We start from the raw sequence: 19,213 nt of genomic DNA on the forward strand, positions 1-19,213 counted from the left end.
ACGCCCCATAGAAAGGTCTATTTTAGCCTCTTAATGGGACTTTCTGTGTGGTATATTGGTTTTTAAAATGCCAGATATTTACCACAAACCAAATTTTTATGCTTCATTATTTTTCATCACAACATTCTTGACTGGATCAGACTGAAAGGCAGTCTTCAGTTCAACTCTCTTTTCTTAAACTGGGCCAAAAGACGGCAATTTTGTGAGCATGTGTCAATGTTCAGAAAGCCACCTGTGGATCTTAATGCTTTGCAGAGTGGGAATTTTATCGTACTTTCATGTATGTTTTCCTTGATTTTTTTTGTGTGCTTTTAAAGGACATTCCCTTTTTTTGTTTGTTATAAAGATAAACTACATTTCTCATGACCCCACTGCACTATCAGAGGTCCACACCCTTCAAATATTTACCACCAGCATGCTGTACCTCATCCTGGTTATAGCCATTTCTGTTTTTTATTGCAGCAGGAGCTACCAGCTGATTTTCACCTTCTGTAATCTGTAATAAAAACACAGACTCTGGATTAAAACCATTTTTTTCTTCTTCTGCTAAATCCTCAAGTGCGCAGAGTAAGAAATGTTTCTGGTCATAAGACGAGTTGTGAAAAAGCAGAACAGGAGGTCAGCGGGGAAAACATGAGAACATGTTTTACCCTGAGCACATCGCCCTCCTGACTCAACAGAGTAGCAGTTGTATGAAACCTAAAAAATAGAAACTCACAGATGAATAGATAGAAAGGAGAATAAACATTTGTCAGTAGGTAAACTCCAGTTTGACACTGCAAACATGCCAGAGAGACTGCTGAAGAACATGAACGGAGGTGAAGATGTCATGAAAAGAAAAGAATAAGGGGAGAGCTGGATGTATTTGTGTTCAAATGTGACATTGTGAAATGCAGGGCTAAATCTCACCAGATTAAAAGAATAATCTCACATTTTCTGATTAAAAAAAATATGCACAGATCATTAAAAAAAAATCCAATAATCAGATTTTGTCACTGTGTGCTAATCATCAATTGTGTGCAATGAAACCCTTTCCACACAAGAGGCCTTTTTGTGACTTTGGATGAGACCAACGCTCTTATTTAATTACAATTTCAGTGCTTTTTAGGGCATTTGCTATCAAAAGAAACACAATTATCCCAATTTTCTCAGAAAATTGACTTCAAAACATGTCACAGTTTTAGTTTAGGACCAGTATTTGGACTTTATCTTGTGTTCTTGTTCTCAAAATCAGTATGAGAACATTACTGGGTGCGGTAGATTAAGACACAGGGAAATTCTTACAGCAGCAGTTCTCAGTCTGAACTCCACACCCTCACCAGAGGAAAACTCCTCCACCCCACCTCGTGATGGGGTGACTGTGAGGAGACTCTTGAGAGGACAAAAGTGAAAGGTCTTTGTTCTTCATAGTTTTTTTTATTTAAAAAAAATTGAGAAACAAAAAGACACTGAAAACATTAAGACTTCACAAACTTTTTCAAAGAATCATAGAACTCTGTGTGGATCATTTTTTCTCCAAATTCAAATATTTTCCCTTCAACTAAAAAGTTTTGCCCCTTATTAAAGAACGCAGGAACATCTAGGCCAAACAGAAGAAGCAAAGCTGCAAACTCATTGCCTTTATTGCACAATCTGCTTTGCCTGAAACCCCTACAGGAAAAAAAAGAAACATCGTCATAACAGAAAACAAATTCTCAACTGTTCACCTCCGGTTTGAAGCTCAAATGCGTTTAGTTTGCTTGTTCTCTCTAGCTAAAGCTAACTGATCGGTCTACTTTAGTGGTCCAGTTCATAATCAAAACTTTCTAGCAGCAGCAGTCACATCTCCTGCAGACTGGTAGAAAACATCAGTGCAAATGTTTGGAAACGGGCTCAAAATATGCTGCAAAATTCCAAGATTGCACAGAGAAACCCTTCAAACTCAGGAAAATTTCTGAGTCCCATCTCTCCTTCAAACAGGTCTGGTCCTCCTACTCTGGTGTGGGAAAAACTTTCCTCTCTTATCTCCATGTTTATAAGACATTTGAAGATATTTTTAACGTCTGGTTTAAACCAGACACGACCCTGTCTTTCTCTAACCTCAAATAAATAAACCTTCCATGAACAAATGGGTTCAAATTAAGAATATCCAGAAAAATGAACTATCCTCCCTATGAGAGGCAGGATGTGCCACAAAAGTGGGAGTTAAAGTCCAACATATGTGTCATAGTAGGCAGTGTGCTTTACATACTGCATGAATTTGAACATTTGTATTTGATATTGACACGTTTTCAAAGCACAAGTCTTCAAGTCCCAACTAGACTTGGTCTAAAGATATTTTTCTTATGGAACTGCTTCCATCTTGGGGTCAGAATACACTTGGTGTGATTGAACACGGAGCCATCTCTTTCAGTTGCTACATGCATTTATTTGAGAGCAACAATTTCCGCCATACATATCTGTGATTACCAGCACATTTCAATAAAGTTAACAAATCATTAATAAAAATTTCTAAAAATTAAAGCATTACAAAGAGCTGGGCAAACTATTTGTTGAGAGGGGGTAAAGATCAGAGGGGATGAAAAATGCTAAGGGTTGTATATATTTCTGTGGCGGGGGGGGGGGGGGGGGGTATTTTTCCTCTTTGCAGACTTGCAGGAATTAAATGCAACATTCTTTTGCTTAACGTTGAAAAAAAAATGCAGTTGATATTTGGACTCTTCTTCAGGAAGGAGGAAAACAACCCAAATGCGCCCCCTTGTGGCCACAAACTCCTCTGGCAGTTTCAAAACAAGCAGTCCAGACATTTTCAAACACCTTAGTATTTGCTTTTATGACTGCACCCTAGTCAGTACAACGCAATTGCTCTCCCCATGAATTTCCCCAAAAAAGAAAAAAAAAATGCTCTAATTTGAAAATGAAACACACATACATCAAAAAAGGAGGACAGTTTTAAAAGCAGCCCCTACACACAGATGAGAAATCAAATGGGGGAGGGAATAAAATCAAAGAAGGCTGCAGCAGGTTTACAAAAAAAATAGATCTTTCAAAGCAGCTAAGAGGGGATGAAGGAGAAACGAGAATGCTAAAGGCGGACTGAAGGCAACAAGCAGAGAGATGAAAGAAAGTTCCAGAAGAGGTAAAGGAGAGCAGGGGAAAGAGCATCAAGCCCTGACTGTTTCTTCCTTTACGTTTGTATACCAAAAACAGCTTTAGTTTGGGGATGAAGAAAAAAAATAGGCATACCTTAACCAAAATACAGTTTTTGTAGCAGCAAAGGGTCAACTCAAAACTGCTTTTTGGAATTGAACTTCTTTATAATTTTTGTCAGAACTGAGACGGATGGGGGGCACACTGATTCCTGAGGGGCCAAAAGGAAACGGAGCAGGAGAAAGCAAACAGGGAGGAGGTCACTTTGGCAAAGGTCTCTTAAGAGTTTTATTTCCAGGGCGGAGAGAAAGAGTCCAGGAGAAGGTGGGAGACACACAGGGTTAACATTGAAAACAGACACATCAACAACCTCAGCTTTATTGATAGAAAAACCTTTCAGGGTGACACACTCTCAACCTCAACCTCTGTGAGTCTGCAGGTTTGGTCAACAGGGTCCAGGAGCACAGACCTTTGTAGTCATCACCTGTACAGCTCTGAGTGAGGAACATTTTTTGATTGCTAGCTAACGGACTGCCGAGGATCTAAATGAGATTGTGTGTTCTGTCTTTGGTTAGTGTTTCATCCGGCCTTCCTCGTCTCTTCGGTCCTCTCACACAGGCATGTGTGCGTCTGTGGAGATCTTAGGCTGGAAAGATGTAGTGATACGAAGGGGATTTCTTCTCTCCGCCCTTTCACACAGAGGATGTAGTGTGGCTGTAAAGACTCCTTATGGGACAAAAGGTGAGCTCTTAAGGTCGACTGTTCACCTTTCTGAACACAACGTTTGACTGCTGTAACACTTGGTCTTCGGTTGTTTAAGGAAAAAGATGTTGATGGTCCGGTCACAGAGATGACAAAAACACTGTGGTCACATAGCTGAGGATCCATCGGAGATCTGTCTACACCTGTGGAGGAGAAACACGGATAACTGAACAATCAGTTTTAGAGCGCTGGATTGTTACTTAGGTGGTGATCTGATCTGATTCATGAATCCATTCATTCATCTTCTTAACCGTTTATTCCCTTTCGGGGTCACGGGGTTGCCGGAGCCTATCCCGGCCACTTGGGCGTAGGCAAGGGATACCCTGGACTGGTCGCCAGTCTGTCGCAGGGTGGAATATCCTTATCACACATCCATTCACTCTCACACTCACACCTATGGACAATTTAGAGTTGCCAATCAACCTATGAAGCATGTTTTTGGACAGTGGGAGGAAGCCGGAGATCCCGGAGGAAACCCACGCATGCACGGGGACAACATGCAAACTCCACACAGAAAGGTCCCCCATTGATGTTGTGTTTTTCATGTCCCCCAGCCGGAACTTGAACCGGGGGCCTTCTTGCTGTGAGGCAAGAGCGCTAACCACTGCGCCACCGTGCAGCCCTGATTCATGAATCAAGATCAACAATTCACAGATCAAACCAGGATTTTTACTGTTTAATCAAAATATTTCTTAGGGCTGTGATAAATGAATAGCAAAACAACTGAGTACATCATTTCCATTTCACTGCAACAGTTTAATCTAAATAAGTCAACATAACTTAAATTATACTCCAAATGACCCTAGTCTACATAAGAGGAAGTAGGCCTGCACAATAAATCACAAAATTATCGTTATTATAATGTCAAGCTGTGCAATAAGCATATCGCAAAAGTCTGCAAGAATTGCGATAAATGGTAACCCTAAATGTGCTAAAACCATCTTATGGCAGCTTGAAGTATTTCACGAATCAAATAAATCCCTTTATCCATTTGACCAATCGGATGGACTCCTTTTGTTAAATGGTCGCCTTCTATGTAGACGAGGGTCATTTGGAGTTTAATTTAAGTTATGGTGACTCTTATTTAGATTAAGCTGTTGCAGTGAAATAGAAATTATGTTTTTGGTTTCTTGCCATTTGTTCATGAATTGCAAGTCAAATCGTCATCGCAATATTGCTCACTAATATCGCAAATCGCATGTTTTCCTCATATGTGCAGCCCTAGGAGGTGAGCATGTAGCATAAAAGGGGTCCAACTGATTGGTCAAATGCATAAAGGGATTTATTTGATTCGTTAAATGGTAAATGGCGTATACTTGTATAGGTCTTTTTTACCTTCCGTAAAGGCCCAAGTCGCTTTACAGTCACAGTCCCATTCACCCATTCACACACACATTCACACATTGGTAAGGTGAGGTTCGGTCTCTTGCCCAAGGACACTTTGAGGCAGGAATTGAACCTGCAATCTTCCCATCAGAGGTCAACTGCCCTCCCTCTGTACCAAAGTAAAGCCCCCTTGGCAGCCTAAATAAGTTTTTTTTAGCACATTTAAGGTTACCATTTATTGCTATTTTCGCCGACTTTTGAGATATGCATATTGCACAGTTTGACATTGCGAAAATGATAAATTTGCGATTTATTGTGAAGGCCTAATATTTGTACTTATAATTTCGGGAACAGATTGTGAATATCTGAGTAATTGGATACTCCTTACAGCCCTAATCATTTCCAGCAATAAAGTTTTCTAGCAAAGCGTGATCATAAAGAGGTGAATGCATGTGAGGTTCTTACATGGACAGTTCACACTGCGTCTCTTCCAGACTCCAAGCTGGCTTCTCGGAGCAGCTCCTCCAGTTCCTGTTCACCGTCAGCACTCGCTGCAGGAGTAACACCCGACATAACTTTGTTAACGATGTTCACCAACAGAAAGAGCTGTGCCTGTTCCAAATGATCTACGAGAACTCACCATGCTCCATCACGCAGTTACCAGGCTTTGGACTTTCACTGCTTAGAAGGTGGACGGCAAACTCTGGCTTCAAACCATTAGGTAAAGCTGAGCTCGCCACGTTTTCCTCGAGAGCATCGGCAAAGCCCTCATCTGCAGCGACCTCGTTAACGCACTTCCCTTGTTCGACCACTGAAACCGGACTCCCTTCAGCTTCAGATGGAGTCGAGGTGAGGTGGAGGTTCTGCGCTTCTTCGTGGGGGACAGACGCCTCAGACTCTCCTTCCTGTTCAGCAGCCTCTGCAGGCTTTGGCCATGACTCCTCGTTCTGTGTGGGTGAATGTGCTGGTGCTTCCTGCGTCTCTTCCTGCTGTGGAGGTTCCTGGTCGGCTTGGTTTGATGGGGAGGTCTCCTCTGATGCTTGATCATTCAGAAGAGCAGATGATAAAAGCTGCTGCTGCTGCAGATCCTGAGGTTGGTTCATTTCCTCCATTTTGCTCAGATCTTGTGCGTGACTCTCCTCTTCTTTAATGTCATCAGGTTGGGGGGTCACAGACGTACCTGCACCTCCCTCTGCCAGCTGAGAGGTCGCAGACTGCACTGATGCAGAATCTGAAGGCAGAGCTTGTGTTTGGAGACTTGGCCCTAAAGTTCTGGCTGTCCCGTCCTCTGTGGGTCGGCTTGCTGGCTGGGATTCTAGTTTGCTGGTGAGTGTAGTGTTGGACTCTGATGTACTCTGCTTGGTGCAGAGCGCAGAAGCAGCAGCTGAGCCCTGGTTCACCTCCTCGCCCGTCAGCTGTGTTTGCTCAGATGTGGGAGAAGAAGCTGGAGGTGGCGTCTGCTGCGTCGCACACGAGGGTACGTCTGCAGCCTTCTGTGAGGCCGCTTTGGTCAGGATGGGAGCTGCAGGGTCATTTTTCTGTTGTGGCTCAGGAGGGCTTTCCACCCTGGTGACCATAAAAATCTTGTGACCTCTGCCCGGGCTAGAGACAGATATGCAGCGCCCAGGAGAGGGAGGGGTCCCAGTAGGAACTGTGGCTTCTGTGACAGTAATGCCAGAAATGACACGTTGTCCTGCAGCAGGCGAAACAGCTGGGTGTGAAGAGGTACTTGAGGCACTGGGGGGAAACTTTGCAGCTCCTGAATTTGACTGAGGAGCAGTCTGACTCTGGGCAGTGGAGTTTGGAGCGGAAGAAGACTTTGTCACCTCCTCTCCGTCATCCTCGTCCTCAGTGTCTGAGTCAGACTCCAGATTTGGTGCAGGAACGTTTTTCTCTGTGCTTCCTTCAGCCTGGCTGCTCGCCTGTCCCTCGTTTCCTGAGATTTCAGCCTCTTTATTTCTTTGCTCCCTTTCATCTGATGATGGCAACTCCTCCTCCTCTTCTTCTCTGGTCCCATCCTCTGTAGCGATTTCAGCCATAGAGGTAGACAGCCTCATCTTCTGATCGAGCTCCTCCTTCTCCTTGGCAAGGATGAAGTTTCTCTTGCAGCCATTTTGGATCTCAGCTAGCAGGGCGCGCTGTGTCTCTATGAAGCTCTTCACCTGACATTGGGACCAAAAAAAACAGTACATGAAAACTGTGGCAGCTGCTTTAGCCCAGATTTCACTTCTGTTTGTGCTTCATTGAAAAAAAACCCCAAAAACTTATTTTGTGATCCCTTAAAGTCCCACTCCAATCCTCTTTTGATCCATTTTAAAAGCATTCACAGTACAGTTTTGAGCCAGATCCCAGCTTGAAAAAGGAAGATGAAGATGTACATGGATGCACCGGAATGGAACGCAGCAGAGGCCGTAGTTTGCCCACCCTTGCTCTAAGCCCTACATTCAGTAATTAAAGGCTATAAATAATTAAGCAAAAAAAACTGATTGTAAATGTTCGTGTCTTTCTCACTTTGACATTTTCTCTGCTATCGTGAAAGTAGAGGCTGTACTGAGACAACCTCTAAACCGACTTCTGCCTGAGCCAAGAGCACTTCAGCAGTTCTCAGTCTATTTCACGCCACTGACTGATTTCATTAAAAAGGACTTAGGGTAAAATGTAATAACCACAACAACTGAGGGGATTCGGTGGACAAGGTGCATTGTGGGAGTTCACTTTTTGTTAACCTTTTTTTTTTAACTGTTCCAGTTAAACTATTTCCAAATATGTTGTTCTTTCTTTACATTACCTTTTCTTCTGTAATGACTTGTCTTTCATGGCTTCCTTCATTTTCACTGCTGTTGCTACAGCTGCTTTCAGAAAAGTAAAACAAATATATAAATAAAAAAACTCACAGTTTCCTTCTTGGGCTCTCTGTCTAAATCGAGACGCAGCAGAGACGTGTTGACTTTCAGGGCGAGTGACAAAGCCATCAGGCCGCCAGTCTTTATCTCATTCTCGCGAAGGTCCAGACGCAGCAGCCTCGGGCTCTCTGCAATGAATTCTGCCACAGCCACGGCTCCTGCAGCACAGTAAACAGAGGCCAGAAACATTAAGAATCAGTCCAAGGGCAGCAAATGTACATGTGAACACACACACAGACACTACGTCCAACCTTCACAGGAGAGCTTGGTGGAGGCGAGGCCCAGTCTGAGCACAGAGCGGTTGGCAATCAGTCCGTCTTTCAGTTTGTGAACTCCTTCATTGCTCACAGAATTGTGGCCGAGGTTCAGCGTCTCCAAACTTTGGGTGCACGGCTGAGAGGACAGAAATTTATAATGAAGATAAACAACATAGTAATACATAAAAATCTTGCATAACGCATAGAGGTCATTTAACAGTTTCCCAGTAGGAAGGCTCATGTAAAGCCTATCCAGAGGCAGAACAGACTTCTCTGTATTTAGATGCATCTGGGATTCCTCACACAGATAAAACATGATCCCTGAATATACAAATCAGTTTGCCAGATTTGCTTAAGAACAACCTGACAACAGGGAAAAAAACCAAAACCCTGATGGGTGATGGTATGAAGCCAATATCCATCTCCATAACAACATGTCTTCGAATAAAGGAAAACCGATTTTTGCCAGTTTTTTTTTTTTTTACGGAGACTGAGAGAACTCTGAAAAAGAAACTTTATAGAATGACTGTTAAGGTAAAGGAAATGCCTATATTTCCATGGAAGCAGTATAGTTCACGTGTGAAACAAAATTTCCACTTTATTTGGAAGGAAAAGTAAAATCTGCTCCCATATGTTCCAATGGAAGCACTGGGTTTTACATCTCAGAGTAAATGAGAGTTTTAGGGTCCTACACAAACATTTTCCAAAGTATCCATCAGCCTTAATTCTGTTACAATAAGGTCATCCCATCAATAAGTAGGTGGTTAACTGAGGAAAAATAGGATGACAGATGGGTTGCATTTACACTGTAAGCTGTCCGGGAACCAAAACCAGATGTACTGTACTATCAGTTAAATCTACAGATAACATTCATCTTCCCCTGACAGAGCAGAGTTTAATTTACATGCTCATCCACACTTTTAGTGTGTACGTACTACTTTAATATGCTTTCCAGTGTGTGAATGTAGAGACGCACTGTTCGACACAAATCAAAGCATGAAAACTAGTTTGTGCAAAAAGGGGGTAACAGGTCTGTGGGACAGTATTCTTGCTCGTTTGTAGCAGCTTCATTTCTGCACCATCATACAAAGCCATCATTTGAAAATCATGCAACATAATTTCCTGGTTTCTGTTTGAAGTGCATCGATGATGAACCAGACCTCTTTCGTCTTTTTAGTAGGAACAACTTGCAGAAATACTTTTTTGGAACCCTGTATTTGTATGCTGATGTTGATAGTGATAGCTCTGACTGACTGATACATCCGCCAAAAAATTATAAGGATAAGCAGAAGCTGCTTAAGAAGAGAAAAAATAAGACATGGTACAAGTTGACAGCTGATCTTTACACAACCACATATAAAGTGAGGTTTTTCCTCTGAAGATTTCTGACAAGTTTGTGTTTTTCTGTGCTTGTCATCATTACAGAAACCTCCTGAGTGCGAGTGTGTGTGTAAATGAATACCAATGCAGCAGCCAGATAGCCCATGCCACTGTGTGTGAGCTGGTTGTTCCATAGCACCAGAGTGACGAGGCCTTTCCTTTGCTCTTTTAGTCCTTCACACAAGTAAGCGAGACCTGTGACAACAAACCAAAAGTTTGTGTCAATCATTATTTATTAGAGGATGAATCTGCACTTTCCATTTCATTATTTTTTTCCCCCCCGTCAATAATTTCTACTCTACTTTTTAATAAACTACTTGACAAAACAAGAACTGTTGCACATTAAATACGGCATCTCCCCAACTGAGCTGGTGGCTTATCACTGATACATACCAGAGTCTAAAATATGGTTATTGCGCAAGTCCAGAATCTGAATGTTGTAGTTGAACTTAAGCAGGTTGCCAAGCTGGGCTGAGTCCTGAAGGCCGTTGAGCTTGTTGTCTGCTAGATACAACTCTCGCAGATTCATGTTCATTTTAAGAGCAGTAGCTGAAAACAGAAAAACAATTAAAAGAAAAACAAAACAATAAAACGATTCAGTTTCCCTCGTGTTTCTTTAGCAGCACTTCATTGCCTTTTTTCTAGACTCACCGAGCAGCATGAGCGGTCTGCCAGACAGACCAGCATTCTCCAGGTGAAGGACTGCCAGGCTGCCACTGATCCTGAGGGCCCGTGCTACAAACGGGGCAGAGTGGTCCAGCAGAGGAGTGTTACGGGCATCCAGGTACTGCAGGGAGCTTGTCTAAGGGGAGAACACGATTGTCTAAATGAGTGATGTTAATTAGGGCTCATTTATGTCGAATTATCTTCCATATGCTTCCTAAGTTTAGAGATTCACATAAAAAGTATATTTTGTACCAACCCCGCTAGGTTTGAGAACACAAACATACAGACTTACTATGAAAAAGAAAAAAAGAAAAAACTAAAACACTTAAATTACATAGACCAAATTTTGAAAAAAGTTTTCAAAAAATGTAAGCTAAAAAATTTGAGCATAAAACAGGCTTAATTCAGATTTTATTGCTGTTTCAGCTCTCAGCAAAGGTAGAAAGAGATAAAACATGGCAGAAAAAAGGTAAAAACTTTAAAAAGATTTAGCTGGGAGAACATCCAGAAACTAATGAAGTTAGTCAATAGCAGGCATGTAACATGATTAGCTACCGGGTATAAAAAGAATTTCTTAGAGAGACAAAGTCCCTCAAAAGTAAAGATGGGCAGTGTCTCTTCAGTCTGTGAAATAATTCGAAAACTGTGCCTTAACATCAAAACCCAATCCTTCACAGTTAATAACATCAAAAATGTCAAAGAAACTGTAAAAAACTGTGTGTTACGGGAGAGACAAAACATAATGTATGCAACGTAATAAGATGATTTCTTCAAGACATCAGACTACAATACAAAAAAATCAGGCTTTGAGTGTTTCAGCTGGACAATAACAACCCACAGACTGCAGTTTTTAAAAGAGGGTTGTTTTGTCTGAGACGAGTTCAGATTCTGAAATGAACTACCTCAAGTTCTTGCTTCTACAGAGAACATCTGCAGCATCTTTAAAGGAAAAAATGCCTTCAAAACACTACAAACTATGCAACACCTGAAAAGCTATCGGGCAACAATGGGACCAACTCCTGAAACTCCATTTTTATGCCCAATCTTCTTTAAAATACTTTGAAAAAGAAAAGAAGATGCTTTAAAAGGGTAAATGTGCCTCTGCTCCAAATATTTAGAGACTTTAAGCAGCCTATGATGAATGACTTGTTTTCACAGTCATTCAGTGAATATCAAGTATCTACACGTTTTTTGTTCCTTTTGTGAAGAAATGGGCTCACATAGTTAAAAAGAAAACAGTAGAAATGTCTATTTTAATAAAAAAGGTCAATTTTCCCCCCGGATTTGGGTTGTAAATCTTTTAGCTGTCTCTGAGTTAAATATCTTTTTAAAGTGAAAACAAAAGGTTATTGTGACAAAGGAAGACATAAGTGCATTAAAAAAAACAAAGCTGGGACTTGGGGCATTATTATTATTATTAATTTTTTTTCTTTCATATCACTTTGGGCCACAGAAAATTGCCCAAAAGACGAGTTGATAAAGATCTATTTGATTTGTGGAAATCAAACGCAACATTGTATTGGCAAACTCTGACACTAGCAGTGAAAACAGCCTGTGTGAGTGTGTGTGATGTCTCCAAGCAGTTGTTCATTAATCATCTGATACCCAGAGCTTGTAGACAGCAGGGCTCCTTTTAGATGGGGAAAAAAATCCCAATTGGATGACAAAGTAAAGCTAATAAGATCGTCCCAGTCAGTTAGACTGATGCTTACAACACATTGTTCATCATTTCACTTGTAGCTTTGATGAATATTGATTTTCTGCTGCGTTATGAATGCAAAGCCAAGGGGCATTAGGGATGCCTTACTGTGCTGATCAAAATGGATTTTAATAGAAGTTGTCAAGCAGTTCATTCAATCCATGGATTTCATTTAAAGCAGTTTTGAGGGATTTTTAAAAATCTATAACAAATCTGGTTTTGGTAAAGAAATGCCGAAAATGGATGTCTAATGGATTCTGGAAAGAGCATATCGATATTTGAAGTCATGGAAAGTTGCATCAATCCAGCTGTGGGTGCACAAATGTAGACTGGGAGAGAGGGAGGTGGTGGGGTTTTGGTTCTCCAGCCCTGCTGTTCCTCCCAACCAGATTGATTTCCAATTAAGGCTTTCATTGATCGAGATTGGTGAGAGCCACATTTTTCTGCAAATAGTGTCCCCATTCATTGTAAAGATGCTTAAGGCAGAACCTCTATTGTTTCTTCAACAAACACCTATCTTTTATAAGATTTGTTCTCTTTATTTTGTTATGGGTCATTGCATCAGGTTCAAACCAGGTTAAAGGCAGATACAATCCAGATTGATCACCAGTCTGACATGAGGAATGCACAGACATAACAATACAAGGTCAGTGCAGCATTAAAAAGCAACAAAAAAACATTTGTGTTCATGGATTTTCTAGCATGAACCTAGATTGGCTGGAGAACCTGCAGACAGACAAAAACTATGCTCACTTAACCAAGAAATGCAAGCCAGAATTGAAACTTTGAACTTAATAATTCAAGTGATGCTGGCAGGAGCCAGATTTGTCCAAGTTAGAAGTAAAAAAAACCCACAAGTAATATAATAAGTAACTAGTTCTATTGACGTTTGCTGATCATGCATTCCCCCCAACATTAATAAGCAAATCAAAACTTGTAGCTTAACTATAAGTATACTAGTCTGAAGCAATATTTCTGCGTGCGAGCAGCGAAAAGTATAAATCTGCAGCAAAAGTCAACAAAGTCTAATAAATGTAAAAAGGTTTGCAGATTAAAAAAAGCTCTACAGTATTTTAAAGGGTTTACAGTTTGTGCTTATGTATAATATTGGCAGCTCCCTCCACAACCTACCAACATAAATAAAACCACTAATTTTAATCTATAATATAACTTAGTAATAACCACATTTGATAGATGTCCCACAGTTCAAAAAGACTAGTAGTAATACAGGGAAGACAGAAAAGAAGTCATGAATAGTTGTAACAATTAAAAGTAGCAATCAATCAATACAAAAACACAAAAATATCAAAATTGTCATATCTGGTTGAGGATCAAAAGTTCAGTTAGTAATTTAGATGCAGACTTCTAGGAAAATCCAGAGTTTGCATAAAATGCAAAGCTTACAGCAGTAAATTCAGGAATAATTAAATGCCAACATGCAGGATGCAACATAAAACAGATCATTTTATGGATAAAAAGTCCAATATCAAACAACTGAAGCCTTATGTTGCTTAAAGTCGAAACTGGTGTCAAATGTCACATGAACATTTTTTACTGTGGACCTCATATTCAGTATGAAATCAGCAGATGTCAGCATTGGCTTTGTCATTTGCTAACAGTGTATGATCAGCTTTGAAATTAACAAACAATTTCTATAAATAAGACACCCAGGAGATAAAAAAAAGTCAAGAATAGTCAAGACACGACCAAGAGTAATCACTTGAGGGACATCACATTTACCAGGAGAGAATGAAGGCTTGAGGAGCCATGTCTGAGCACATCTCCCTAACAGTGGGAATTAAAAAGTTATCACACCAAGAACCAGCACATTGCGGTCATAGTAATAGTTCCAGACAATCTTTCCCCCTAAAGTTGCCGTTTGCTTTAGATACTGAAAGTTGAAGTGAGAAAACGTGTTTCTAAACAGGTTTCTTAAACATTAATGGTTCTTTGTTTAACCAGTTCTGCAATGACAGAAAGCAAGAGTGATCTTGGTTTGGAAGTGCTTCAACTGGACAGGAGGAAGGATCATATGGAGGACTGTTTCCAAAAGGACAAATGCATTTTAGGTGGTGAAGTGGCTGGTGAGTAACAGAAAGTGTGACAGTGGGGATGATTTATCTCTGACTAGTTTGACTTTATAAGTATAACAAGATTAAACTTTGCAGTTTTTGTCACAGCTGAAATGCTGCTAACCCATCTCAAAGAAGACCTACACAGTGGAATACTTGCTCTTCTATACCCACCTTTCTGACAATCTGATCGAAATGTAGAGATACTGCTTTTGATTAATGGTTGTTTTTCAGGACAAGGTGTCCATGCAGAGACACAGAAAGCTAAGGACATTTGTAAGTTTGCTGCTGACAAACAGGACTGGACTGGACTATGACCTTTGAACAGTGTACAGAACACAGGAATGCCTACCTCAGAGAAAATTTGGAAACAGGGGGCTGGGACTGTGATTAGGTTTTAATAATAGTGTGCAGATGACAAACAAACAATGCTGCTTAGCTCCAGAGTGGAGACTTCAACCAAGTAAGGCAAAGCCCAGAGAATATCTCAGGTCTGAGTGTGAGACAACAAATGTGAGAAGATGTGAGGTTTAAAAAAAGCTGGAAAATAAGATTGCTTTAAAAGCTACAAAACAGAATAAAATGGACTGCTTTGCACAAAAAACTATTTATAAAAGTACATTTTTTAGTGAATACAGATAAAAAGGGTTCAATGTTTTTTATGGCAGATAAGTGAACTGATGAATCTTTTTGCCTCTTACAACTTTAAGATGATTACAACTATTACAACTACTACTCATGACTTTATTGAAATAATTAGTCAAGAAAACAAGATCCATACTAGATGGAAAAGTTATTTAGGATGACATATTTGCGTAAATGCATCATTAGACCTTCTCATCTGATTAAAATAACTTTAAAGGGAGAAAAAACATTAAATGTGTTTAAGGAAAACAATATGATGAGGTTAGTCATCGTTGTTGGAAGTTTGGGGCTTTGAGATGTTTGTATGCACTTTCCAGATGGAGTGTTGTGGCAAAATTAAGTAGTTAGTAACACAATGTAGAGTCTATTTGTCAGAACAGCATCAATATGGATAAAAATTAAAAGTAGCAATCAATCAATTCAAATACACACCCAAACAGTAGCACCAATATGGATAAAACCACATACCATTTTGATTAGGAGGTGAGGTAAGGGCTAGAATATTTGGTTTGTCTTGTAAATGAGTTTACTCAGGATCGGGTTTAACCACAACCACTGCGGCACTCAGGAAATACTCTGCAAGAAGACGTTTCTGCCCACAAATACTCCCCAGAGGATTGGACCCCTTGGCCAAAATTTAGGCAAAGGCAACCACATAGGAGAGGTGACAGAGTAAAACTCCCAGAATACAACTGGGGCTGTGAAAAGTATCGAGGGGGTGACAAAACCAGCTTCAGACCTCTAGATACTTGCATGTGCAAAACATGCTTTGGATGATAACCTGTCATTGAAGTTTAGATTTTAAAGTGTCCTCAAAAACAAATGGTACCGGTACGTGTTAAAAAACAAAACAAAAATCCATTCCATTTTCAATGCCAGCTTGCGTATGGAAACATGACAAGGAAACATCACGCCTTACCTTTCTCATCATGTGAGCAGCAGCTTGCCATCCTCGTGTGCCGATGTGCTTATTAAAGGATATGTTGAGATGGGTGGCCGATTCGTAGTACTCTATCATATCAAAGAGCGCTGAAGCACCCTGCAAGGGATGTGAGGAAGAGAACGAATTTTAAGGAATGTAGAAAAACAATCTTACATTTATTAATTTAAACTTTTAAATTCAAATTTATTTTATTTCTATAGCATATTTCATGCTAAAAAGAGCAGCTCAAGGTGCAAAAAAAAAAAAAAAAAACAATCCCCACACATGCAATAAAATAATGAAATAAGCCCCTCTTAATAAAATACACAAAAACAAAGACAAATAAAAGAGAAATTATTATAAAAGCTAAAGAGCTGTTGGCTGGGCATCCAAGCAACACGAGCACAACGCATCCCCAGCACCTCCTGCCCCACAGCCCCCCAACCCCCGGGTCCAGTGCCCTCGACTTAGGCACACCAGGCCAGACAGCTCGGAAGACCCAGAACAAGAGATGCCAAAGGTCAAGCAGGGGCAAAACTCTGGGAGCCCGAACACAAAGACCCCAGCCAAGGGTGAGAAGACACTGGTAAACAGTCTAAAATTAAATAAACAGTTAAGGTATAAACAGCTAAAATACCAAAATATAAATTAAAATAAGTGAATGCAAAAAAACGGCATAAAAAAGTCTAAAACACCTACAATCTAAATTAATATAAGTTAAGACGTAAAAAACCCAACCCAAGCAGTAAAATTCTCGGTCCCACCTACGAAATCGAATTAAAAGTCGAATTAAATAGATGTGTCTTTAGTTTCTTTTTAAAAACCTCGACAGTGGATTTCTCTTGGACTTAAACACAGAGAAGCTCTCAAGATTTCTATAAAGTTAACCCCTTGAAGTAGATTTGCATCAAACCAGTTTGGCTCCAAATTAACCATAACACAGCATCTACTTGAAAGCAAAACACAAGTAAAGTTTTTTATATTTTTTTAAATTTTTTTTTTTTACAAATCTGGAAATAAATTCAGACATCAAGAGGTTAGATTACTGGTGAGAACAGTCTGTTCTTTGTAGTAAGACTACAAACGGGCTGATACTATAAGTATTTACCGTATTTTCCGGACTATAAGTCGCCCTTTTTTTTCATAGTTTGGCAAGGGGTGCGACTTATACTCTGCAGCGACTTATATTAGAAATAAATTGAAATAAATACATTGTTAACCCTCCTGTTATGTTCATTTGTGAGGAACAGAGATGATGTTCCTGGGTCAATTTGATGTATGAGGTATGTTGAGTGTTAAGAGTATGTTAAGTGACTCAGAGAATACTATCAAATACAACTAATACTATAAAAGGGAATAAATAAATAAATAAACATTTTACTATTGTTGACCATGAAGAGTCCAGGAAGCCATTTTTAAAACAGTTTAAACTGTTCATAAAGATGAATGGCAGCATGGGGGTATGAGTTGTGCTTTGTCTTATGCCAATCATAATCATTTCAGTTGTGGCTTCAAAACTTAGTAATTCCATTTTTTGTATTTTATGTTAAAGATGATTTGCTCATGTTTTTACCAAGCACTGGCATTTCTGAAAACACTCAAAAACAAAAAAGCTTTTTCTAAATTATGAAAACACGCTCATTTGTTTGACTGCCTCATGCAAGCAACAACAAAAAAAATAAATGAATGTATGAAAGAAGTTGTGTGCATTAAAAAAGCCATTACCACAAATTGTCTTTTAAGTAACAATTTAACAGCTGTTGTCCAAATAAAAGCAGTCGTCTTTGATGAAAAGAAGTTTGTAGGAAATTAATGAAACTGCAACAAAAGCAGGTGATCCTGTACAGTAAAAGAGTAAAGTGTGATTTAAGTGTTTAAATCATACATGTTACAGAATGTATAAGAGCAGTGTCAGTGTGGCTCTTTCCTTTGTTAATGTAGATAAAATATTATAAAATCCAATAAATCTATTAAGGTAATTTAGTAATATTTAACAACCTTTAAAAAATGCACATGGTCATAGCTCACCATGAAAGCAAAGAACTGCTGTAAAATAATAATGGATGTTTGCTTTTGCGCACTAAGGTACAGGAAGTGATCTAGTTTTTTTTTTAAGTAAAAGCACAGTGGCGTCATCAGACATGCTGCCCCCTGTCTCAGATCTTTTAACATGTCCTATTTTTCTCAGTGTTAACGGAAAACACGACCGAAAATACACAGGCCTGTTTATTTAGCGGGCGTGTGGATGAGTCACACATAGTCCAATAAAAAGTGCATGTGATCGTTCTCTCAATGGCCGTCCCTCTCCTCAGGCTTCCCAAAAACCTTTTCTTCTCTTCTTGTTCAGAGATCGTTCCCAGTAAGATGCCACTGTTGCAGATTGGAGTCAAATCATTCTGCTGATCAAACTGGACGTGTGCTCTATACCACAACCAGGTTTCAGTTGAAGTGCTGCTTTCTAGTGAGTCATGAAGTGACTCATTTGGCTGCTTGATTTCAAGGGAAACACTCCAAATTGGTTACAAAACAAGAGTGCATCTGTCACCATTTGCTTTGATTTTGTCATGTCCGCTCACCTCTTCTGAAGTACTTAGTAAGAACTGGCAAGCTATCTTTTAGATATCTAGATATCACGCCTGAAAGGCAATGTTTCTAAGTGAGTCTGCACTTCTGCCTACCCTGCAGGTTTTACTAGTTTTCATGCTCCAACATGCCTGATTTACCTCCGTAGACTTTGGAAATCTGCAGACACTAGAAGATTACCGTACATTCTGGTCTGCAGGTTGGGGAGGACCACATTTCTGGTCTGAGTGCATTTCCAAAAAATGTTGAAGCTCATTTTTAAAGGATCCAAACATGTTGGAAAATCAAAAGCCATGTTACAGTGAGTTGCTGAGATGCAAAGATAAAATAAATAATCCTGTTTAACCTGGTTCATAACAACCGTCAGTCTGTCAAATGCTAACCAATTATAACCTACTCTTGCAGCATTAAATACAGCAACTTCCAAGGGTAAGTTGGAAATTGTTATGATGGGCTTCACCAACAATATTCACAATTACCGGTACCAAGGAGCACTTCGAAATGGAGCTTAATTTAAAGCCAACATTTTTCCACTGCTCTCCAAAACCTTTGATCAGATTCTGGAGGGGGTTTGGACCACAAAAACCCCCCACAAAAAAAAACAACAAAATAAGCATTTTACTAACAGTCAGGAAAATAAGAAAACAAGACAGAGACTCTAAGCAAGTGTCTGAGGACAGAAGAAACATTTTAGAAGTGCACGGAAAACAGCAGGAAACTGGAAGCATCATTTTAAAGTGTAAGGTTGAATGTATCACCAAATATCTTTTTACTGAGACATACCGTTATCAGTGAATATTTTCATTAACAAAAGGGATCCCATGGGACTTTATATGTCAGGGGGGGACATTTGTATACAGCATATCTGC

At 39.9% G+C, this 19,213-nt stretch overlaps 1 protein-coding gene across 1 annotated transcript in view; it reads right to left on the minus strand.

Annotated features, from left to right (window-relative positions):
• Positions 1-1,403: 1,403 nt before the first annotated feature.
• The window catches only part of ppp1r37 (protein phosphatase 1 regulatory subunit 37), a 41,042-nt gene continuing 23,232 nt past the window's right edge, over positions 1,404-19,213 (minus strand). The window contains exons 5-13 of the mRNA XM_004075653.4: positions 15,759-15,878; positions 10,409-10,559; positions 10,151-10,306; positions 9,840-9,952; positions 8,372-8,513; positions 8,112-8,278; positions 5,858-7,379; positions 5,683-5,768; positions 1,404-4,034 (exon numbers count right to left, since the gene is read on the minus strand). Coding sequence (XP_004075701.1) covers positions 5,692-5,768; positions 5,858-7,379; positions 8,112-8,278; positions 8,372-8,513; positions 9,840-9,952; positions 10,151-10,306; positions 10,409-10,559; positions 15,759-15,878 — 2,448 coding nt within the window. The 3' untranslated portion in view covers positions 1,404-4,034; positions 5,683-5,691. The remainder of the gene's footprint in view (positions 4,035-5,682; positions 5,769-5,857; positions 7,380-8,111; positions 8,279-8,371; positions 8,514-9,839; positions 9,953-10,150; positions 10,307-10,408; positions 10,560-15,758; positions 15,879-19,213) is intronic.

The sequence above is a fragment of the Oryzias latipes genome, chromosome 13 (assembly GCF_002234675.1).
Source record: "Oryzias latipes chromosome 13, ASM223467v1".
NCBI classification, from domain to species: Eukaryota; Metazoa; Chordata; class Actinopteri; order Beloniformes; family Adrianichthyidae; genus Oryzias; species Oryzias latipes.